Genomic DNA, 25,686 nt, shown 5'->3' with positions numbered 1-25,686 from the left:
ACTAGCTGCGCGTTGCCCTCTGTGGTTGCCGTACGCGGTCGCCCTACCTTCCCAGCATGTTCATCCGTCACGTTCCCAGTCCGTTGAAATTTTTCAAACAGATCCTTTATTGTATCGCTTTTCGGTCCTTTGGTTACATTAAACCTCCGTTGAAAACGTCGTCTTGTTGCAACAACACTGTGTTCTAGGCGGTGGAATTCCAACACCAGAAAAATCCTCTGTTCTAAGGAATAAACCATGTTGTCCACAGCACACTTGCACGTTGTGAACAGCACACGCTTACAGCAGAAAGACGACGTACAGAATGGCGCACCCACAGACTGCGTTGTCTTCTATATCTTTCACATCACTTGCAGCGCCATCTGTTGTTGAAAATTGTAACTACTGTAATTTCGAAAGTTTGTCCGCCTGAAAATGTACTGTTGTCCCAAGCATATTGCAACAAACGGTGTATTTCTACCGCTGCTCGTTTAGTTTTTATTGCCATTTCAAATATACTGGTCATTTTTGAAACACCCTGTATATATATATATATGATTTAAAATATATAAAAGGGTGTTTGACATTGATAACACTTAAAATAACATATAGGAGAATGCTGTCTGATATTTCAACAACGGGATGTGAGAAAGTTAAAACAAACACTGGGCTCACTACCCTCCACTATTGCTTTGTATGGTGACCCCCTGCATTTAGCAGGAGTAGTTAGAAGGTGGACTGATCCTTTGTTGAGGTCAATGTTTATGGAGCTACTGGGTTCAGGTGGGCTGTATTGTGGCGGTAGACATAATGTAGGGGATGGTTGGTAGGGAAAACATGGGATCTGAATGTAAATAGCTAAGATGGGGGCCAGGCCAAGGTCAAGAGAAGGAAAGAAAAAGGAGGGATGGGGAGGGACGGGACCCTTGAAACCAGAAAGGGCTAGAGAGAAGTGGGTAAAAAATGTTCAGGTGTGTGTGAATTTGTGGTTCATGGTGTGGGTTCCTGTTGTCATGTCCTAGTTCATGAGCCACAGGCAACGTATGAGTTACCAAGTAAGTGGTCCTCACAGTTGGGATACCAGTTACTTTGGAATGAGGCTGGACGTCTCGGACATATTCTGAGTCGTGGTCACCTTTGTGCTCAGACAGCAATGACTACCAAATTTACCGGTTAGTCCCTCAACTATTAGGGGTAAAACTCAATGGGACCCGGGGCAAGTAAGGCTAGCAACCTGCGTCCCTGGTACTTTAAATATGATGCTGGCAACAATCAGAGCAAAATGCCTCAGACCTTTGGAGGTGACGGAGTCCCACCTCTAATTGACAAACCAGGGACTCCTAAGAGACGACTCGGCAAACGAATGGTAACGAGATGGGGAGCTATTAATATCAATGGGGGCTACTCTGGGAAGAAAGTAGAGCTGACAGAGGCTGCAAGTAAGATCTGGTTGGACGTTCTAGCTGTTAGTGACATTCGCGTAAGGGGTGAGAAAGAAGGGGAAGTGGGAGAATACAATGTCTACCTCTCAGGAGTCAAAGCAGGAATAGCACTATGGGGTGTAGGGCTTTACATCAGGAAAGAAATGGAACCCAGTGTAGCCGCAATAAGGTATGTAAATGAACGACTGATGTGGATGGATTTGACAGTGTCTAGCCAGAAAATTAGGATTGTGTCAGTATATTCGCATTGTGAAGGGACAGATCAAGATAAGATGGATAGTTTTTATGAGCCACTCAGTGATGTAGTTGTTAGAGTAAAGGACAAGGACAGTGTTCTGCCCATGGGTGATTTTAATGCCAGGATTGGAAATCGAACAGAAGGGTATTAGAAGGTGATGGGTAAATTTGGAGAGGATATGGAGGCCAACAGGAACGGGAAACAACTCTTGGATTTCTGTGCCATTATGGGCTTAGTAATCACAAAATCCTTTTTAAAAAATAAGAACATTCACCGATATACCTGGGAAGGCAGGGGAACCAGATCTGTCATTGACTATATAATAACAGATCAGGAATTCAGGAAGGCTATGAGGGACACACGTGTATTCAGAGGATTCTTTGATGACACTGATCACTATTTAATCTGCAGTGAAATTGGTATTGTGAGGCCGAAAGTGCAGGAGGTTAGGTCCAGATGTAGGAGCATAAGAGTGAAGAAACTTCAGGGTAAGGAAATCAGGCACAAGTACATAACAGTGATCTCAGAAAGGTACCAGTTCATTGAATGTAGTCAATTACAGTCATTGGAAAAGGAATGGACAAGGTACAGGGACACAGTACTAGAAGTGGCTAAAGAATGCCTTGGAACAGTAGTGTGTAAAGGTAGGATGAAGTAAACAGTTTGGCGGAATGACACAGTCAAGGCAGCCTGTAAAAAGGAAAAGAAGCCGTATCAAAAATGGCTACATACTAGAACACAGGTAGACAGAGAAAGTTATGTTGAAGAAAGAAACAAAGCCAAACAGATAATTGCAGCATCCAAGAAGAAATCTTGGGAAGACTTTGGAAACAGGTTTGAGACTTTGGGTCAAGCTGCTGGAAAACCATTCTGGAGTGTAATTAGTAGTCTTCGAAAGGGAGGTAAGAAGGAAATGACAAGTATTTTGGACAGGTCAGGAAAACTGCTGGTGAATCCTGTTGATGCCTTGGGCAGATGGAGGGAATATTTTGAAGAGTTGCTCAATGTAGGTGAAAATACGATCAGTAAGGTTTCAGATTTCGATGTACAATGAGATAGGAATGATGATGGAAATAGGATCACACTTGAGGAAGTGGAGAAAATGGTCAATAGAATGCAGTGTATCAGACTGGACGAAAGCAGTAATCACGCCAATCTTTAAACATGGAAACCGAAAAGATTGTAACAACTACAGAGGTATCTCTTTAATCAGTGTTGTGGGTAAAATCTTCTCAGGTATTGTTGAAAGGAAAGTGCGAGTATTAGTTGAGGACAAATTGGATGAACATCAGTGTGGATTTAGGCCTCTTAGAGGTTGTCAGGACCAGATCTTTAGCTTACGGCAAATAATGGAGAAGTGTTACGAGTGTTATAGATCTAGAAAAGGCATTTGACCGGGTTCCTAGGAGGAAGTTATTGTCTGTTCTACGAGATTATGGAATAGGAGGCAAACTTCTGCAAGCAATTAAAGGTCTTTACATAGATAGTCAGGCAGCAGTTAGAGTTGACGGTAAATTGAGTTCATGGTTCAGAGTAGTTTCAGGGGTAAGACAAGGCTGCAACCTGTCTCCACTGTTGTTCATATTATTTATGGATCATTGAAGACAATAGACTGGCTGAGTGAGATTAAGATATGTGAACACAAAATAAGCAGTCTCGCATATGCGGATGACTTAGTTGTGACGGCAGATTGGATTGAAAGTTTGCAAAGTAATATTTCAGAGCTAGATCAGAACTGTAAGGACTATGGTATGAAGATTAGCATCTCCAAAACGAAAGTAATGTCAGTGGGACAGAGATATAAACGGATTGAGTGCGAAATAGGGGGAACAAAGTTAGAACAGGTGGACGGTTTCAAGTACTTTGGATGCATATCCTCACAGGATGGCAACAAGAACTCGAAGCGAGGTGTAGCAAAGCTAATGCAGTGAGCGCTTAGCTACCATCTACTCTCTTCTGCAAGAAGGAAGTCAGTACCAAGACTAAGTTATCTGTGCACCGTTCAATCTTTCGACCAACTTTGTTGTATGAGAGCGAAAGCTGGGTGGATTCAGGTTACCTTATCAATAAGGTTGAGGTTACGGATATGAAAGTAGCTAGGAAGATTGCAGATACTAGTAGATGGGAACAATGGTAGGAGGGTGTCCACAATGAGGAAATCAAAGAAAAACTGGGAATGAACTCTGTAGATGTAGCAGTCAGGGCGAACAGGCTTAGATGGTGGGGTCATGTTACACGCATGGGAGAAGCAAAAAATGGTTCAAATGGCTCTGAGCACTATGGGACTTAACATCGGTGGTCATCAGTCCCCTAGAACTTAGAACTACTTAAACCTAACTAACCTAAGGACATCACACACATCCATGCCCGAGGCAGGATTCGAACCTGCGACCGTAGCAGTCGCGCGGTTCCGGACTGCGCGCCTAGAACCGCTAGACCACCGCGCATGGGAGAAGCAAGGTTACCCAAGAGACTCATGGGCTCTGTAGTAGAGGGTAGGAGGAGTCGGGGTAGACCAAGGAGGAGGTACCTGGATTCGGTTAAGAATGATTTTGAAGTAATAGGCTTAACATCAGAAGAGGCACCAATGTTAGCACTGAATAGGGGATCATGGAGGAATTTTATAAGGGGGACTATGCTCCAGACTGAACGCTGAAAGGCATAATCAGTCTTAAATGACAATGATGATGATGGTGTGTGTGTTCCTAAGGGACCAAACTGCTGAGGTCATCGGTCCCTAGACTTACAAATGGTTCAAATGCCTCTGAGCACTATGCGACTTAACGTCTGAGGTCATCAGTCGCCTAGAACTTAGAACTAATTAAACCTAACTAACCTAAGGACATCACATACAACCATGCCCGAGGCAGGATTCGAACCTGCGACCGTAGCAGTCGCTCGGCTCCAGACTGTAGCGCCTAGAACCCCACGGCCACTGAGGCCGGCCCTAGACTTACACACTACTTAAACTAACTTATGCTAAGAACAACACTCACACACAAACAAACAAACAAACACACACACACACACACACACACACACACACACACACACATGCCCAAGGGAGACTCGAACTCCCCGCGAGCTAGAAGTGGGTAATAGGAGGAACAGATATCAGGGCGGTTTCCTTGTCAGAGTGTTAAAGAGTCTATTGTCTATTAAAATTGCGCTGCGGGAGGTTAATGAGGGCGTGTGAATGTAATGTGGGATGTGTTGACGCATGCACGGTTGAACACTAGGATTTGTGATTGTGGGGGAAAAAAGTCAGATTGTTGGAGTCGAGTTTGCTGGAAGTATTGGATGTACCGAGGTGGAAATTTCTACCGTATAATAACTGTTAATACTTTTGTACAGGATAGTAATTTTCCGATGCTATAAATTGTGTCGCTGAACTATTCCAAGCTCTCATCACAGTGAAATCAGTACTGGTAAGCAATAGGAAACTATACACCTTCCGTATATAACTGAGCAGCGAGAAGCAGAAAAAACAAGTTAGAAAAACGCTCCAAATAATTCCTTTAAGGGAGAGGTAGCACTATCTAGCTACCTGCGTTTCGTGACATCTGTTGTCAGTTGGCCTCTACAGCTCATTAGGATTCTTCGATACAGCCACTAGATCGCTCTGCCTGTCAAGTACTTGTAACTGGTCACGCTGTTCGAGAGTGTGAGTTATCTTTCGTTTTCCTCTTGAGTGATATTGTCGAGAACCAAGAGCCCTTCAAGTTAACCAAGGTACCGGGAAGGTATAGGTATCTCGAAATGCTTGCTGCAGAATCTATGACATTGAGCTCAGATATATATTAATCAGGTACTGGACCCGGAATTATAACCACCGAGTTTTGTGCCAACACGTCATGTTCAACAGCTCATTTTCAAGCTGCTAAATCATGGATAGTAAAATGAAGGTCTTATAGACATTTCTAAAGATCATATGTGATGGGGACGTACATAACATAAGAGAAATAACATCCAGGCATGAAGCGTTGTTTCCATTTTGCAACGGTATCGTCTCAGAATTCCGAAATGGAATAATTGTGTACTGTATTTGTTTATTTACTATTTTATCATTATTGTTCTCATCGGGCTGAGAGCGGGCGGGCAGCGATACATTGCCTCTCTTAGGTCGAGGGTGTTTATAAAATGCCGGTACTCGGAACAACGATACCTTTACTTAAAATAATGGAAGGCATATAACCTTCACATTATTTCGTATCGAAAATTTTACGTAAAATACTGTTGTTGTTTTAAATTGCAGAGTAGTGATGATGGTCTTAGTAAAAACCTTCACATTTCGCTTTAGTGGATTGATTTACAGGAAATAAGTCGTGGTGAGGAGAACGTTTTGCTGTGTTAGAAGGAATGTGGTACAGAAACGTTGGGGAGGGGGACCCCAAATCAGCTTTTAAAATGGAAGGAGGAAAGTGAGGAAGCAAGAGGGAAGTGGAGGAGGGGGCGAAGGGTAACAGACACTTCATATTTTTATTTAAAAATGATTTACATCTCCTCCGTGTAGGAAGAGTTTCAGGACTTGCTTAATCCCTACTTCGTCAAAAATTAAACAGCAGAGGTAAAACAAAAAACATGGAAGTATATTTTATTGGTTTTTATTTTTAATATTCCCGCCTAATTTTGGTAGAGATTGAAACCCCCGGGTTCCCGGGTTCGATTCCCGGCGGGGTCAGGGATTTTCTCTGCCTCGTGATGGCTGGGTGTTGTGTGCTGTCCTTAGGTTAGTTAGGTTTAAGTAGTTGTAAGTTCTAGGGGACTTATGACCACAGCAGTTGAGTCCCATAGTGCTCAGAGCCATTTGAACCATTTTTTTTATTGAAACCTCTCTTTTGTTTTCGTACCTTGTCTCTATCTCCCACACAACATAACAGAAACTTGTGTCAGTTGACACTGTCAATGACTTCTCGTGGGACTGCTAGTACGAATACGGTATTAAGACTTTTTTCTTTAAGGCGCTGCATTTTCTAAGAGTGACGTCAAAAGAAAACTTTTCCAGACTCGAAAGTTTGTTAATGAAGGTAGTATGTGAATATTTTGTTGTGGCCTTGCTGTCGAAACGTTAGTGACAATGCTTACGAAGGCATACGTTCCTGAGAAAAAGAGTTCAAAGATTTGTGGAAATAATCTTCCTAACAGATAACCGTGATAGAATGAAATGTTGCACTCCCGATAAAAGGTAATCCTGCTTAGTTTCTACGCCGAATAGAAGAATATGTAATCCGTGTCCTGTATCATTCATGATACGACTGAAGGCAAGCGTAGGTCACGTTGAGCACTGTGGAGCTTAGTCGGCGTATGTGTGTCTATAAATGAAGTTTGCGTCAAGAGAGCGAGCAGTGTGGTCACGATGCAGCTGGCACTGTGGGCGTTGTTTCTCGTGGCGGCCTCTGCTCAGGTGGGTTGTCAGGAGTCGCTGGCGCAGTCTGAAAGCATATATGTGTGTCCGACTTACATTCCGCAGTCCAGTTTGTTATGATTTCTCAGCCACGTTGAACCAGTCATCCTAACAAGTTTTCTGTAGTCGTAGCGCACATGACATCACGAAAGCAAATAGTCCATAGCATCTACGGGAAGGGATTAATAATCTGAAACGAATATACAACAGGGAAAAAGGTAAATTTTATTATATCATGGAGGTAATGCAAATGTGCCTGCCTGATGCAAACATAAATGTGCCTTTAGTATATGAACAGAATGGTGTGTATCTCTACAATAATGTCGGACTTCTCTAGGGCGTTTGCACTTGTGTTTGAAAAGTAACCATGCTAGGAGCTTCAAATGCTCACAGATGTAGAGAAAGACAACTTACATTTTGCAAGAGAAGCTTATGTTCTTCGACAATAATAAACAAAGACAAATCACTTAATTCCGTATGAAAATTGTAATACAAAAATAACGTATTTAGACGGAAAAAACTGAAGACGCAGAAAAATAAGTAAAAGCAAAATGGAAAGAAAGGAGCCAAATCTGGATAAAAATTATGGAAAAAATCAGTCAGATTAATACAGTTAAAAGATAACTTACAACATATCCTTATTTCATAAGGCATTATTTTTGAAAGACAAAAAATGTATGCCTCATCTGATGATACGTGACGGGTTACTTCACTGTCAGTTATTGCCAACATAGAAATATGTACGTTCTCTGAGGCTGTGAGACATTATTCTACAGTCGAATGCCGGAAAACAATATACAGTGCGCATGATTGAGGGAGTAGTGAAAGTAGTTATGAATGAAATGATCAATTGGCTCGTCAGATTTAATGTTGGAGTGCTACGTTTGAGGACTTAAACGTCGCATTGTAACTACCTACTATTTTTTTCTTTTTTGGTGTTATTATTCAAAGGACTCTTCCGGTGCGCTCTGCAAAGACTTCCTCTCTTGTGCGAACTTCATCTCAGAGCAGCAATGGTTCCTTATGTCCTCTATTGTTTGTTGGGTGTATCGCCCCTTCGCAACTCCCTCTTTGTGCAATGGAAGTTATTTCCTTGGTGTCTCCGCACTCGTCTTATTATCCTGTCCCTTCTTCGTGTCAGTGTTTTCCATATGTTATTGTCTTCACTGATTCTGAGAATAAATTCCCCAATATTTTTCTGTCTAACAAATTTTCGACACCTCAAACGCTTCGATGCTCTTCTTTTTCGGTTTCACCACAGTCCATAATTCACTACCATACAAAACTTTGCTCCAGACATATATTCTCGGAAATTTCTACCTCAGATTACGGCCGATGTTTGATATTAGTAGACATCATTCAGCCAGAAATGCCCCTTTTGGCTCTGAAAGTCTGCTTTTTACTGCCTCCTTCCGACCGTCATACGTTATTTTGCTTCCAAGACAGTAGAATTCCTTCATTGCGTCAAATTCATGGACCGCTATTTTGATGTTTATCGATAATTCAATTTCTGCTGCTTTTCATTATTTTCCTCTTTCTACTGTTTACTCTCAGTCTACATTCTATACTAATTATACTGCTTATTTTATTCAAGAATTCCTGTATTTCTTCTTCACTGATGGTAGTAATGTCATTAGTGAATCTTATTATTGGTATCCTTTCACACTTAATTTCAGTCATATCCTTGAAACTTCTTTTATTTCCCTCAGAGCTTCTTCAATTTATAGATTGAACAGTAGGAGTGAAAGACTACAGCCCTGTCTTACACCCTTTTCAATCCAAGTATTTTCTTCTTGGTCTTCCAGTCTTAGTTTTCCCTCTTGGTTCTTGTAAATATTGTACATTACCCATCTTCCCCTACAGCGTATTCCTTCTCAGAATTTCGAATGCTTTTTCCAGGTCGACGAATCCTATGAACGTATCTTGATTTTTCTTAACTCTTGCTTCCCTTATCAACAGTAACGTCAGAACTGGCCCACAGGAGTTCCTACCTTTCCGAAACCCAAATTGATTGTCAGCTCATAGATCTTCAATTATCTTTTCCGTTCTTATGTATATTATTCTTGTCAGCAACTGGGATGCATGAGTCGTTAAGCTGAGTATGCGATAGTTTCCGCATCTATTTGCCCTTGCTATGTGTGTCCAGACGCAGATTGTACACATCAACCTGAATGCCACTTCCTTCAACGGTTTCAGTCATTCCGAAGGAATGTTACCGATTTCTTCCGCCTTATTTGATCGCAGGTCTTGGAAAGCGCTTTTAATTCTGCCTCTAATGTTGGATCCCCTACCTCTTTCATATCGATTAAAATTTCTTCTTCTATCAGAAACAGACAATTCGTCCCGTTCACAGAGGCCTTCAGTATACCATTTTCACCTATCCGCTCTCTCTTCTGCGTTTAACAGTGCAACTCGCATGGCACTCTTAATGTTTCTGGCCTAGCTTTCAATTTCACCGAAGGTAGTTTTAACTTTTCTATATGCTCAGACAGTGCTTCTGACAAACATTTCTTTTTCGATTTCTTCCATTTTTACTGCCTCCATTTCGTTCTAGCTTCTCTGCAATTCCTATTTATGTCCATTATAATTATCCGGGCTGTTATGCCGTGGTCGGTTGATGAATGCTGTGGTGATTGGGAATCACCACAGCATTCATCAACCGACCACGGCATAACAGCCCGGATAATTATAATGGACATGATATTTCCGGCCGTGAAAGTTTACAATTCCTATTTATTTCATTCCTAAATGACTTATATTTCTGTATTCGCGAATACATCTGAAAGCTTTTGTACTTTGTTTATTCGTCGATAAATTGAATTATATATTCTGTTAGCCAAGGTTTCTTCGCAGTTACCTTCCTTGTACCTACTTATGTCTGTTCAACTTACGTAATTTCCCTTTTAGAGATGCCTACTCTTGTTCAATGGAACTGTCCACTGTGGTATCCGTTATGGAAGTATCTATAGCCTCAGTGAACTTCAAACGCATTCCATCATTCCTCAGTACTTCAGTATCCCATTTCGTTGCATACGAGTCTTCCGAACAAGTCTTTTAACATTCATTTATCTTTATTACTAAATTGTGATCGTGGTCTATATAACACTCCTGCGTACGCCTTACAATCCAATAACTGATTTCGGAGTCTCTGTCTGACCTTGATGTAATCCGGCTGGAATTTCCCCGTCCCTCCAGGCCTTTTCCAAATTTACCTCCACCTCTTGTGAGTTTTGAACGGTGGATTCACAATTACATCCTGAAATTTACTGCAGAACCGAATTAGTGTTTCCCCTCCCTCGTTTTCATTACCAAGCCCACATTATCCCTGAAGTCTTTTTTCTACTCCATCCCCTGCAACCACATTCCAAGCCCCCATTATGATAAGATTATCATCTCTTTTTACATACGGAAATACCTGTTCGGTATCCCCTTCATCTTCTGCTTGTGACATCCACATGTATACCTGAACTATTGTTGTTGACGTTGGTTTAATGTCGTTTTCGCGTCTTTGATATTCATGATGAATCCATTCCAGTTACATCATTTTTCGGTGTCTGTTGACATTATCCTATATTCGTCTGAGCAGAAATACTTATCTTCTCTCCAATTCTCTTCACTTCACTTCACTGGTAGTATCTAGATTACTTCTGATATTCCACTCCCCGACTCGTAGAACGTTACCCTTTCGTTGGTTGTTCACTTTTTTTCTCATGGACATCTCTCTCCTGCTAGGTGCCTCCCGGAGATCAGAATGGGGGACTAATCCGGCATCTTTTGCCAATGGAGAGATCCTAATGACACTTTTTCAATTACAGGCCACATTTCCTGTGGGTACACGCTGCGTGTCTTCAACGCTATTGTTTCCACTGCCTTTTGTATCCTCATGCCACTGATCACTGTTGAATCGCCCGCCTTTTAGGGGCAATTTTCAAACCAAAGAGTAAGAGGATGCCCGGAAACTGTCCGCTCCACCGTTCAATTTGACAAGACCGTTGGCAGAACGACTCCTTATATGAGTACGTACACCGTTGCTGGAGTTTTTTTTTTTTTTTTTACTCAGCATCTATCACTCACTAGATTCAGATTCGAGATGCAGGAAGTTTCGACTACTAGTTGAAGACGTTAGTCCTGCTCAACAACTCTAGTTACTAGTTTATTTATTTATCATTTTCGGCGTGCCACAGATTCCTCTCCTATGCCAACCTCTTAATCTCAGAGTACTCAGAGTAGCACTTGCAACCTGCATCCTCAGTTATTTGCTGGATACATCCCAGTATCTGTCTCCCTCTGAACGTCCTCTAGGAGTACCACCAAAGTTCTTCCATGATGTCTTAACACATGTCCTAGAATCCTGTCCCTTCTTCTTGTCAGCGTTTTTCATTTATTACTTTCCTGGCAATTCTGCGGAGAACCTCATTAATCCCCACCATATCAGTTTACCTAAATTAATTTCAACATTGTTCTGCAGTGCCACATCTCAAAGGCTTCGATTCTTTTCTCATCTAATTTTCAAACTGTTCATATTTAACTACCGTAAAATGCTATGCTCCAAACGTATATTCTCAGCAAATTCTTCCTGAAGTTAAGGCCAATGTATGATACTAGTAATCTGCTGTCCAGGAATGCCCTTTTTGCCAGTGTTAGTCTGCTTTTGACGTTCCCCTTGCCCCCTCCGTCATGGACTAGATAATTCCTTAACTTCATCTGCTTCGTAATCATCAATTCATCAATTCTGATGTTAAGATTGTTGACATTCTCAGTTCTGATTCTTCTCATTACTTTCGTCTTTTTTCGATTTACTCTCAGTCCATGTTCTGTATTGATTACACTGTTCATTTCATTCAGCAGATCCTGTAATTCTTCTTCACCTTCACTGGTGCCAGTAATATCATCAGCGAAACTTATCATTGATATCCCTTTACCATGAATTTTTATTCCACTCTTTGAACCCTTTTTTTACTTCCGACATTGCTATTTCAATGTTTAAATTGAACAGCATTGGCGAAAGACTACAATCCTGTCTTGAACTCTCCTGAATCTGAGCACTTCTTTCTTGGTCTTCCACTCTCATTGTTCCCTCTTGGCTTTTGTACATATTGTATATTACCCGTCTTTCCCTATTGATTACCACAGTTTTCTCATAATTTCGACATCCTGTACCATTTTACATTGTCGAACGCTTTCTCCAGGTTGACAAAGCCTATGAACGTGTCTTGATTTTTCCTTAATCTTGCTTCCATTATCATCCACAACGTCAGAACTGCCTCTCACGTGCATTTACCTTTCCTAGAGCCAATCTGATCTTCATTTAACACATTCTCAGTTTTCTTTTCCAGTCTCCAGTATGATATTCTTGTCAGCAACTTGTATGCATGAGCTGTTAAGCTTCTCGCACGGTAATTCTCTCACGTGTCAGCTCTTACAAACTTGTGTGGATGATGTTTTTCCGAAAGTCAGATGGTATGTCGCTGACTCATACTTTCTACACACCAGCGTGATTATCGTGTTGTTGCCACTTCCCCCAGCGGTTTTAGAAACTCTGATGGAATGTCATGTATCCCTTCTGCCCTGTTTGATCTTTAGTTGTCCAAAGTTCTTTTAAATTCTTTTTCTAATACTGAATCCTTATTTCTTGTATATTGACTTCTGTTTCTTCTTTCATCACGTCATCAAACAAGCCTTCCCCTCACTGAGGCCCTCAGTGTACTCTTTCCACCTACCCGCTCTCTCCTCTGCATTTAACAGTGAAATTCGCATTGTACCCTTAATGTTACCGCCATTGTTTTAATTTCAGTGAAGGTTGTACTGATTTTTCAAAACACCGAGCCCTTCCGACAATAATTTCTATTTCGATTTCTTCACATTTTTCATAGAACCATTTCGCCATTGCTTCCTGCGCTTCCTATTTATTTTATTCCTAAGCGACTAGTAGTTTTAAGTACCCCGTTCCTCTGTGAAGGGTGGTAGCAGCTGTCTGCGTGCACTTAAAACTCTAGTACATAGGGCGCGCACTATCTCTGACGCAGAGAGTCTACCCCAGGAATTGAAACACCTGAGAACTGTATTTCGAAAAAATGGGTACTCAGAGTGGCAGATTCAACGTGCTCTCCGCCCAACCACTGCAGCACAACCTGTTGAGATGGATGAAGTCACGAGGGAGGAGGTAGGCACTGCATTTATTCCATACACAGGCGCAATCTCGGGGAAAATCGCCCGCATTCTGAAGAAACACCAGGTTGGCACTGTGTTTTGTCCTCCAAATAAAACTCGTGCACTGGTGGGGAGCGCCAAAGATGACCTCGGTTTGAGGAAGGCCGGCGTTTACCAGATTCCGTGTCAATGTGGCAATTCGCATATTGGTCGAGGATCGATGCCGTGAACACCAGAGGCACATTCGACTGATGTATCCGAGCAAGTCGGCGGTCGCTGAACATTGTTTGTCGAAAAATCACGCCATGGAGTATGACCGCTCGAGGATTCTGGTACAGACGTCGAGATACTGGGACAGCGTTGTTAGAGAGGCCATCAAAATTCGCACCAATGACGACCTCATAAACTGTGACTGTGGCTATAATCTTAGCAAGGCTTGGGAACCAGCGATTGGGTTGATCAAGAGTAAATCGAGCAAACGTATAGTTGTGACGACCACGGCGGACAGAGCCATCACACCGACGTCTTCTCAGACGCCGTCGCAATCTGTTCCACCGCGCGACCGTGGCGCGGGGCGCAGAAGGCGTAGGGAGCGCGCCGCGGGCGGAGGGTATTTAAATCGGCCGCCGCCGCGACCTAACCCAGTTTCCTCTGAGCAGCCATAGCGTACGGATCTCCGTGCCGGCACGTTCAAAGGAGCTCAGTCCGTCAGTTCACCTGATGACGGCGACATGTATGATCGCCGAAATATTGTGCCCTTTGGACACTATAGACCGGCAGCACACCCGTGGATATTTTGATTATCAAATACGCCGGGAGAAACTCAATAATCAATTCAGATGATGTTGCAGAGGTGGAAAAGTTTTGTGACTGGGGAAAAATCAGAAAGGGAGTCCCATAGTGCTCAATTCCTGGTCCACTCCTATTCCTTATACACAGGATGGTCAGAAACTGTCAAAAGCTAGTAAGTGTGTTACGGGTGAGGGTGTGCTGAGAAATAATCGTTAAGAAAAAATTCTTTACGCGACACCATTTTCGAGTTAATTAGCATTGAAGTTAGCCAGTCAGGGCATAGTGTGCACAGATTCAAATGGCCCGTCCAAGACACATCCCCACGTGTGTTCTTCGCTTGGTTTTCTAATACCAGACAAGAGAGCGATACAAAAACTGAACACGGGATGGTAGTAGGGATCGACCCCGAGCCAGATGCTGAGCAGTCTCATTTTCTACTGACTACGTTATGAGAGGAATTGATACTAACTGTATCTGGTAGGCTGCTTGAATTTGCGCGTGCAGTGCCCTGATTGACTAACTTCAATGTTATTGCGCAACATATCGAATTTTCTTAACAATTATTTCTTAGCACAACCCACCCTGCAACACTTTTACAAGCTCTTAGGACTGTTGCTTATTACCTTGTACATGAATGACCGTCCAACTAATTATAATAAATCCTATCAGAGAGAAACAATAGAACAATTACTAACAGGTTCTCTGAAAATGGACTATAATTAAATGTTGAGAAAACACACCCTATTCAGTTTTATACAACAAATAGTGTCATACCAACAACTTATGTAGAACATGAACAAAAGTCGGTAAATAGGATTAAATGCTCCACGTCTTTGGTTGTATATATTGATGAAAGCTTGAACTGGAAGAAGCATATTACTGAGCTTCTGAAACAGTTAAGTTCAGCTACTTTTGCTCCTTAACTTTTGGAAATAAACAAATCAGTCTTTCAGATATTTTGCATATTTCTACTCAGTAATGGTTCCTCTCCAACGAGTTGGTAATTTTAACTGCACCAACACAATAAATATATTTGCTAATGAAAATTATCATAAACAATCCATCAATCCATCACTTTATGGAACAATCCATCATCATTTCAGAGTAGTAGTGATATCCACATCTACAATATTAGAGGAAAAAAATTATGCTTATTATTAAAGCTGTCAGTGGCTTACAAGGGAACTCGTATTGCAGCAACAAAAATTTTTAATCATTTGTCCACTACCATAAAATGTCTGAAAGGTACAAAAGCAAGTTTTAAATCTAATCTAAAATCATTTCTCCTGGACAACTTTTCTACTAAACTTTTCTCTCAAAAAACTGAAAAAAAGAAAAAACAAAAAAAACTAGTTTTTAATTGTAGTGGCATGAGCAGAACGAAAAAACAGTGTATTCTTTAATGTTAATCCTAATCATGTACATATATCCTGTAAACTGAATCGTTCCTCGTAAATTCGATAAAATGATCTATGGAACATGTTGGACCTCTTCTTTAGGCCTATCCAACGCCCTCGGAAAATCCGATGCTCCACCTGCCACACAGTCTGAGCAACACGCCGGAGCGTCATGCGGTGGTCGCTGGTCTGCAACTTCTGTTTTTATTTGGGGGGGGGGGAGGGGGGGCACTGTATCCCGCACAACCGACAGCACTTGTGTCGCACGTGAAACACTCTGTATTACAGTAGAGCTTCAGAAAGCCCTTACTAATTTAGACACTCTCTAATAGCGTATGTCTAATTCAGTATTCTGATTACACCTAATGGAGACATTATCGGATTAAAATCACGCTACAGTTTCTTCAGGCTCATCGGTGTTAATGCTGTGAAATATTTATTTTCTTCTAGGAGCTGCCTGTACATCGCACGGCTTACGACATTGATGACAATGTGTGGGGACACGATCAATGTAAGTCCTAAAATACATACAAACAAACGAGCAAGTAATCAGCACGAAAATGATGTAAAAATTAATACCCTGTAAGAAAACGGAAACTGATATACTCATAACAAAAATGTTGCATTAATTTTGAGACAGTTAAATGCTGTTTCATTAAGAGGTTATTTTGCGTTTGAGTTATTTGTGAAGGGGATGAAGTTGTAATAAATGTTGAATACTTGTAGATTTAGTGACGTAATATGTAAATTTTGCTTAGGTAATCCAGCTACATAGGTCCCTTTGGGGGGCAGTGGATTTAATAGGATAGCTGTGAGGTCAGCGCCATATTTGATGAACTCTGGTTAACAAAACGTGTCGGCCAACACATGGGGATATTGACGTAATCATAACCCTTTCGATAGACAAGAATGGGCCTGCCGATTGCTGTACATGGAAAAATTGTGGCTCTTATATACCCACGATTCGATGATCGACGAGGGAGCAGAGCAGTTTATTTAGGGCGAACGAGAAATGCGAAGGCAGACTCTTTTAGGGATGGTAGCTTGCTTGGATACGAAAAATTCAAATTCACAGGAGATTATGTTCCCCTCATGAAAGAAGGGGACAAATTGTTTGACTGTTCTTATGTCAGTCCACTACATTGTGTAAGTGGTGTGAAAATCCCGTGTGTTTCCAGAGGCCGCGGAGGACTGAAATGAAGGAGGACGGCATACGTTCCTGGCGAACCGCCCCTCGTAAGCTTTTTATAGCAGTACACAAAGTGTCGACAGTAGTTCGTGGTGGACTGTGAGCAGTAAGTTGATGACCAAATTTAGTATTCTATAGTGCGTCAGATTCCCCGTCCAGCCCGAGTTGGATATCTCACGTGGGCCCGTCCACCGATGCAACGGTGCCGATAAATAGCTCGACCCGACACTTGCAACATTGTCGATAAATAACTCGACCAGAAGCTTGCGACGGTGTCGATAAATAACTCGACCCGACACTTGCCAACCTGTCCTCTAGTTCATTGAAGCCACAGAGACCTGCCGTTGATTGGTAGAGTGTTTGACCTTGCCTGTACTGCGTTTTTGTTTCTGATTGCTTCCTGGACTTACTACGACTTTTGTTACACTCTAGACTTTATTTATGGCTTGTCATTCACTTCGTGAATTCCACCGACATCGACCTTACGAAACGTCTGTTATTTCACCGGTCTCTTCGTTACCTCCAGTGCGAGTAATCATAAACTGCGTTCCACCTACACAAGCTAGAACAGAATACCACTCATATTCTAGAGATATTCGACGACCAATATGTTAAGCGAAATTGTAGGCTACAGAATTATTGATGGCCATCGTGCATCGAAGAAGACTTGCACGTTTTTCGACATATGCTGTCAGGAATTGTCCTACAAAATATAGCAAGTGAAGTCGAAAGAGCGGTAGTATCTAGTGCTCTAAGAACTCCCTCGTGTAGTAGGTGATATTCATCTTTCGCTCAATGTGTGTATTTGACGTGTCCAGGTAGCAACCATGTTTTCGCCAATCCCCTCCAGTCAGATCTGGCACGATATCCTCTGGTACTGCACCTTCTCAACTGTGGCAACGTCGGTGGATGAAAACTACGTCATCGATCAATCCTTACAGGAATTATACACACAGAGACGAGTCAGTGGAGTGGCTATGCATTCAAGGTGGTGTCTCCGACCGAAGCGCGCACAGGTATCTGTAGACTTTCGTGTGCCCTTCTACAGAAAATTAAATTGTTGAAAAATGAACTATTAAACCTGTGTCACAATGAATTATTCCTTCGAGTCGAGAATCATGAGACCTACGATAATTCTCGGCCAAGAGCAATGGACCAAACACATGACGTTTATAAAAAGAACTTTCTTTCTTTCTTTCTTTCACAGATGCCATGTCCCGTGCTGACGCAGGGTCGGCATTTTTAGGAACGGATTTGGCAAGGTTAGTGGAAAGGGGTGGGCGGATGCCATTCCTGCCAGCACCCCGTACCCCCATGGGACAGAATTAATGTACCCCTGCTGTCTGCGTCTAGTGTAAGTCATGGAATAGTGCGAACGTGTTCAGATGTCTGCGAGTCGCGTAACTGAGGCGGAACGTGGGGACCAGCCCGGTATTCACCTAGCGGGATGTGGAAAACCGCCTAAAAAGCACATTCAGGCTGACCAGCACACCGGCCCCCGTCGTTAATCCGCCTACCCGAGTCCAGGAAGCAGCGCGTTTGCGTTCTCGGCTACCCTGGCGGGTACGTTTATAAAAAGAACCAAATACGTTTATATTTTGTTTTGGGCAATCTGCTCTACTTAAAAAACGAAGGTTGGCATCTTTTATTACTGACATTTTTCAGAATGACGTATAATGACGTGTTCACGAACGGCCAAAACATTCACACTATTGACTGCAGAACGTCCGCAAGGTCCAATGAAATCTCTTTCGTAAGACCCTCACCACTGTCAGTATTTGTGACTGCAACGACTGGTCTTTAAACTATGTAGGCTGTATAGTGCAAAATTACACAGTTTATCGACTGTAGCTTCACTTTCACTTGGGCTCCCTGTAGATCGTTTTCCCTGAAAGAGAGTACATACTCTATAGCTACACTACTGGCCATTAAAATTGCTACACTACGAAAATGATGTGCTACAGACGCGAAATTTAACCGACAGGAAGAAGATGCTGTGATATGCAAATGATTAGCTTTTCAGAGCATTCACACAAGGTTGGCGCCGGTGGCGACACCTACACCGTGCTGACATGAGGAAAGTTCCCAACCGATTTCTCATACACAAACATTTGACCGGCGTTGCCTGGTGAAACGTTGTTGTGATGCCTCGTGTAAGGAGGAGAAATGCATACCATCACGTTTCCGACTTTGATAGGGGTCGGATTGTAGCCTATCGCGATTGCGGTTTATCGTATAGCGACATTGCTGCTAGCGTTGGTCGAGATCCAGTGACTGGTAGCAGAATATGGAATCGTTGGGTTCAGGAGGGTAATACGGACCGCAGCGCTGGACTCCAACGGCCTCGTTATCACTAGCAGTCGAGATGACAGGCATCTTATCCGCATGGCTGTAAAGGATCGTGCAGCCACGTCTCGATCCCTGAGTCAACACATGGGGACGTTTGAAAGACAACAACCATCTGCACGAACAGTTCGACGACGTTTGCAGCAGCATGGACTATAAGCTCGGAGACCATGACTGCGGTTACCCTTGACGCTGTATCACAGACAGGAGCGCCTGCGATGGTGTACTCAACGACGAACCTGGGTGCACGAATGGCAAACCGTCATTTTTTCGGATGAATCCAGGTTCTGTTTAGAGCACCATGATGGTCGCATCCGTGTTTGGCGACATCGCGGTGAACGCACATTGGAAGCGTGTATTTGTCATCGCCATAGTGGCCTGTCACCCGGCGTGATGGTATGGGGTGCCATTGGTTACACGACTCGGTCACCTCTTGTTCGCAGTGACGGCACTTTGAACAGTGGATGTTACATTTCAGATGTGTTACGACTCGTGGATCTACCCTTCATTCGATCCCTGCGAAACCTTACATTTCAGCAGGATAATGCACGACGGCATGTTGCAGGTCCTGTACAGGTCTTTCTGGATACATAAAATGTTCGATTGCTGCCCTAGCCAGCACATTCTCCAGATCTCTCACCGACTGAAAACGTCTGGTCAATGTTGGCCGAGCAACTGGCTCGTCACAATACGCCAGTCACTACTCTTGATGAACTGTGGTATCGTGTTGAAGCTGCATGGACAGCTGTACCTGCACCCGCGATCCAAGCTCTGTTTGACTTTATGCCCAGGCGTATCAAGACCGTTATTATGGACAGAGGTGGTTGTTCTGGGTACTGATTTCTCAGGATCTATGCACCCAAATTGCGTGCAAATGTAATCACATGTCAGTTCTAGTATAATATATTTGTCCAATGAATACCCGTTTATCATCTATATTTCTTCTTGCTGTGGCAATTTTAATGGCCAGTAATGTACGTACTCGGTACCAGTTTCAAACTGACGTAGCAAGAGATCTTACTGCCGGCACAACAGTCACAGAGCTGCATTAGTGTCACCTTGCACTTATCCAAACGAACATTTTACAATAGACGCGACATATTTAGTCGACTACCAACGTTAAAAACTTCAAACGTACCTATTTACGATAGCGCAAAGATGATATTTTTATGTTAAGTACTAAAGAAAATAAAATTTTCAAAATTACTGTATCATGCTGCAGATGGATTGGAAGTAATTTGCATAAAGGAGTACCACAAGTTGAAACTTGTGAAACATCATTAACGATTACAACGCTGTTGTAACGTGACTCGATGTTTAGTAGTGCTTTCAGCATTCGTTTGTTAAATGCGGCATAGACTAGCGATTCACAACGATGCTGGCATCTGGAGACGTTGTCGAAAGCAGTTTACTGTTTAAAATTCGCGACCGTAAGCCCGCTGCAGTTCTCGCTCAGCTCCTGCAAAGTTTCCGCTGTTACTTGCAGCACACAGACGGACCGGTCGAGTGGTGGGTGGCGGGCAGGCGGCGCGGGGCCAGTTCAAGCACGTGGCCTACGTCAACGTGGAGGACACGACTGCCTGCGGAGCCGCGCTGCTCAACTCCAAGTGGCTGCTCACCGCCGGCGTCTGCCTCTCCGGGTAAGAGACCTGCGCAACCGCTCTCCTGAACGGGAACAACACATGGCACTCCGCACCCTGGCGATGATGTACGCTGCTCTCTTTTATACAGGGTTTTATAAATGAATATCGGGATTTTAACGCTTTATAATATTTATTGTATTAAACCCGCCAGGATAGTCGAGAGCGCTAGCGCGCTGCTTCCTGGACTCGGGTAGACGCGCCAGCCCCGGATCGAATCCGCCCAGCGGATTAACGACGAGGGCCGGTGTGCCGGCCAGCCTGGATGTGGTTTTTAGGCGGTTTTCCACATCCCGATAGGTGAATACCGGGCTGGTCCCCAATTTCCGCCTCATTTATACGACTCATCGACATTTGAAAACGTTCGCACTCTTCCATGAATTACACTAGACAGCTGGGGTACACTGATTCCGCCCCGGGGGGTGGGGGGGGGGGGTACAGGGTGGCGGCAGGAAGGGCATCCGGCCACCCCTTCAACTAACATTGCCACATCCAGTTAACCATGAAGACCCTGCGTCAGTGCGGGACATGGCACCAGTGAAAGAAAGAAAGAATAATTATTATATTAAACTTACAGTTATAAATGATATGTCAAATGAAAGAGCAACTCCAACAGTTTTACCAAGAAACTTATAAATGTTCAATGTGAGCACCATTTGTCACACGGCACACGTCAACTCTACAGACAAGTTCTTCCCAAAGGTTGATAGTGTGTCTTCAGTGATTGTAGCAACAGATGCTTCAATCCAGTTTCTTAATTCAGGGAGGTCTGCCGGTAGCGGAGGCACGTACGCACGATCCTTGATGAAGCCCCAAAGGAAAAAATTGCATGGCGTTAGGTCTGGTGAACGTGGAGGCCATGCAAAGCAAGCGCTGTCAATGGGCCTCTTGCGGAATATCCAGCGCTTGTCTACAGTGAAGCTCATGCAATCGCTTACTTTGCTATGCCAGTGAGGTGGCGCACCACCTTGCTGGAAAATGAAGTTCTCTGGCTCATCTTCTTCCAACTGAGGGAAGAGCCATTGCTATAGTATATGAAGGTAAGAAGCGCCAGTTACACTAGGTTCACCAAAAAGGAAAGGCCCATAAACTTTCCGTCAGGATACGGCACATTAAACAGTCATTTTAGGGGAACCTCGTTGCATTTGTACCACCTCATGAGGATTTTCTGAGCCCCAGATGCGCACATTGTGAGTGTTAACACGTGCACTACGGTGAAAGGTCGATTCATCACTGAAGACAACATGATACAAAAAAATCTTCATCGTCATGAAACAACATTTCGTTTGCGAAGTTGGCTTTATAGTCTGTAATAACTGTAAACGGTAAGGACATAGTTGTACACGTTTTCTTAAAACTTTCCAAAAAGTCAACACAGGAACTTGTAATTCACAACTAGACTTCCGGACTGATTTCTTTGGGCTACGAGTGAATGACTCTCTCACTCGCTCAGCAGTCTCTTCACTAACTCTTGGTCGTCCTATGCTCTTCCCTTTACAAAGGCAGCCGGTATCTTCAAATTGATGATACCATCTACGAATGTTATTATCACTTGGAGGATCACAACCGAACTTCAGACGGAATGCACGTTGCACATTAACCACAGATTCGGTCTCTGCAAATTGCAAAACACAAAACGCTTTCTGTTCACTAGTCGCCATCTTCGATACAACCGCTGTCTAGCGGACTGCGGCGGAAACATTGCGCGCTGCGCATGCGCACTGGTGCCAAACACAACTTTATGAGTTGCTGTTTCATTTGACATATCATTTATAACTAAGTTTAATGTAATAAATATCATGAAGCATTGAAACCCCGAAATTCATTTATAAACGCCCTGTATATTGCCCAGTAACATTAATTTGACCACCTATCAAAAGCCTGAATAATCCGGAACGCGGACCGCTGCGAGAAGTGAAGGAAGACAGTAAATGAGTTACTGAAAAGTATCGACAGGGCCATGGAGCGATGCATACTCCAGTGCCGTGGCCAGCTGCGGTAGGCTTTTCGGTTGAGGATATATGGAGCGTACAGCCTGCTCGAAGAGATGCCACAGACTCTCGGTTATGTTTAAATTCGGGGAGTTTGGCGGCCAGGGGTGTACGGTGAACTCAGCCTGGTGCTCTTCGAACCAAGCGCGTACACTGCAAGCTGTGTGACACGTTACACTGTCAACTACTCCTAATAGTTTACATCGTGCTGAAGAAAAACAATCTGCACGTAGAGGTGGACATGGTCGCTAGGGATAGATGCACACTTGTTTTGAGCCACTGTGCTTTCCAGAGTGAAGACATCACCCAGGGAATGCCCTCTGGGCTGGACCCTACCGACGATTGTTGCAAGGTGTTTGATTTCAGACTTTTCACACCATACACGTCAACGGCCATCTGCCCGATGGATTCATCTGAAAAGGACACCTGTCGCCACTCAGTGCACGTCCAGTTACGGTACTGGCCTGCCGTTTCCAGCCTTCGTCGCCGCTGAACAGCAGTCAGAATGGGTACATGAAGAAGGAGTCTGCTGCTGGGGGCCATACGGAGCCACGTCCGCTGATCGGTCGTTAGACACTGTTGATAGCACCTTGGTTCATCTGGCCGGTGAATTGTTCAAAAGTTGCACACCAATTCGCCTACACATCTCTGCAGCTGTCGTTCGCCCCTGTTGTATGTGGTGGATGGTGCGCCACGGTTGCCTCGGCGGCGTTTCTGGATAGCGCTATTTCCCCATGTACCATATACTTTAAGCACGGCAGTACACGAACAGTTCGCAATCTTAACCATTTCGAAAATGCTTCCAGCCTTGGCCCGAAAGGCAATGATCATGTCCTTTTGGACGTCAGATAAATCGCTCCCTTTCCACATTATGACAAAGACGGCACCGTATTACGCCCCCCCCCCACCCCACCCCCCCCCCCCCCCACCTATCTTACGTACCCTCAATTGTTAGTGCTGCCACCTGAAGTCTGTGAGTGGTTATTGCACAACCACGTCTAACACAAAATGTGACTGCACCATGCAGTAGCACCACCAGCAAGGACAGAAAATAACTAAATTTTGGTTATTGTGCTTATACAATATAGTTGAAAGAATACATAATTAAATTTGTAGATGATTTGGAGGTATACAGAGTGCAACATTTGAAACATAGAGCTGCGACCTCTGTAATATCTCTAATCTACAATCTACATACCGAAATAAGCTTGGATCACAGAAACGGGTTAGCCATTCTGCAACTCTGAGCCAACGTTGCTCGATAGTAGTGTCTGGCGATTGGTCGCGTGCCAGTCTCTCGATAATACATGACTAGAGGTCTCCACTGGGAGACAGAAAACGGAGACCACGTTGATCAAGGCAAAAGATCAATACTGTCTCTTTGGACGTAGCATAGGACACCAATGGAAATATATAGTGTTGTGTTATCTTGTTGAAAGATTGATCGTTGAGAACTCTTAAGATAGAACACAGCTGCTGATCTTAACACGTCATAACTGTGACGACTGCTGTCCAGTTACCAGGTATGGGAACCAGAAGTGATAGTTTTGTGTACCCAATGGCACTCCATACCACTGTGCCAGATGCTGGGCTTGATTGACAATGAGGAAAGCAATATGGCAACGCTGGTTCTAGTCTACACCGATACATCCATAGCAAAATTTTGCTGCCACGTACGTTTTTGAATTTCAGAGTAATCGTATAGATGTACACCAAATGGGGATTCACTGAAAAGATGATGCGCATCCACTCGTACGTCTAGTGTTGTCGGACGCACTATTGTTTACATGCCTCTTTCCGCTAACGCGCCAAGGGAAGCCACTACAAATGTCGCCATGCTGACAGCGCATGCTGCACAGATGGTCGTGGCACTGCTCATACGGATACTTGCGTTGTTGCAAACGAGCCCATCACGCGACTCAAGGAATGTGACGTAACTGTGCGATCCAGGCCGGCTAAATCATCAATATGTCTGACCACTTGGACGCAAGTGGCGAAGGGCCACTGAGACGTTGCATGGCGTTGATTGTGGCCCTCCTTAACCCATAAATTCCATAGTCACGACAATCACTTGCTCCTGATCAACAGAAGCGGCAGTGTCCCGGAACTTCAAGCCACAGTCTCGATAGGCCACAATGCTACCGCTGTCAAATTCAAATGAGGAATACAAACTGGCAACCCCAAGTCTCGTCAGAGCATCCATACACCGACAAATCTATTGTGACAGTGTACACCATCTGAAAATACGATGTGGTGCCACTGCTGTGTCCATAGTCCTTGGCTGCGTTATTTCGACATGTTGCTGAAAGTTTCTCCGTCTTGCAAGAAGCATAGCACAATTTTCTCTTAAGTAACTAACATTTAAATGCAATTTATAGATGAGAAACCCCTGCATAAACTTTCTTACACACATAACGTGCATGGCTTTACTTCTGTTTTGTGTGGTTGTGTTGAAATGCTTGTCATATGTAAAGCAGATTTCAATCCACTTTGACATCTGTTGAATGTCTTCTTCATGGCGCCGCAATTTTAATGGGCAGCACAGTAATTGAAATGTGTGTTGGGCGTTATCAGTGTTACGCTGTGGGGGAACACCATGTTGTAGTTTATGATGATGATGGTTTTAGGATTCACAACTACATTTTTATCAACACTCTTGCCAAAATAAATGCACGCATGTCATGAGGTGAACAATGTCTTTACTTGAAGATCTTCTTCTTGAGACAATTTTCAGTATCAGCAGTACAATCTGAGAGTCCCATACTGGGAAACAACACTCAAGCATTGGTCGAATGACAGTTCTGCAACCTAACTCCTTCACGAGTTGGTTACAGTTCCTAAGAATTCTTCCAACAGCTCTCAGTCTAGAATACGTCTTTCTTTCGACTGGTTTCAGTTATGTATTTATCGTGATAAAATTGGGGCTATTAGAGATAGTATGGACCAAAACAAGAAAAATATCGAAGAAATATGGGTTGTAAAATGCATATGTTAAGAGTTATGGGCACCTGCTAAGCAGAAGAGAAGTGTTTCACACTATCAAAGATGAACAAATGTTAACAGCAACTGAAGCTTGCATTTTAGACCCCATGTTTACTGGAATGTTTTTTCGTCCCAA

The 25,686-nt window shown here is 43.4% G+C and overlaps 1 protein-coding gene across 1 annotated transcript in view; it reads left to right on the top strand.

The window, feature by feature from the left end:
* The first annotated feature begins 1,183 nt into the window (after positions 1-1,183).
* The window catches only part of LOC126155449 (collagenase-like), a 71,684-nt gene continuing 47,181 nt past the window's right edge, over positions 1,184-25,686 (top strand). Inside the window, exons 1-2 of the mRNA XM_049916229.1 lie at positions 1,184-1,418; positions 20,424-20,577. Of these exons, the coding sequence (XP_049772186.1) occupies positions 1,184-1,418; positions 20,424-20,577 (389 nt within the window). The remainder of the gene's footprint in view (positions 1,419-20,423; positions 20,578-25,686) is intronic.

Source organism: Schistocerca cancellata, chromosome 2 (genome assembly GCF_023864275.1).
Source record: "Schistocerca cancellata isolate TAMUIC-IGC-003103 chromosome 2, iqSchCanc2.1, whole genome shotgun sequence".
In the NCBI taxonomy this organism is placed as follows: Eukaryota; Metazoa; Arthropoda; class Insecta; order Orthoptera; family Acrididae; genus Schistocerca; species Schistocerca cancellata.
This window is presented reverse-complemented; position numbering and strand designations above follow the sequence as displayed.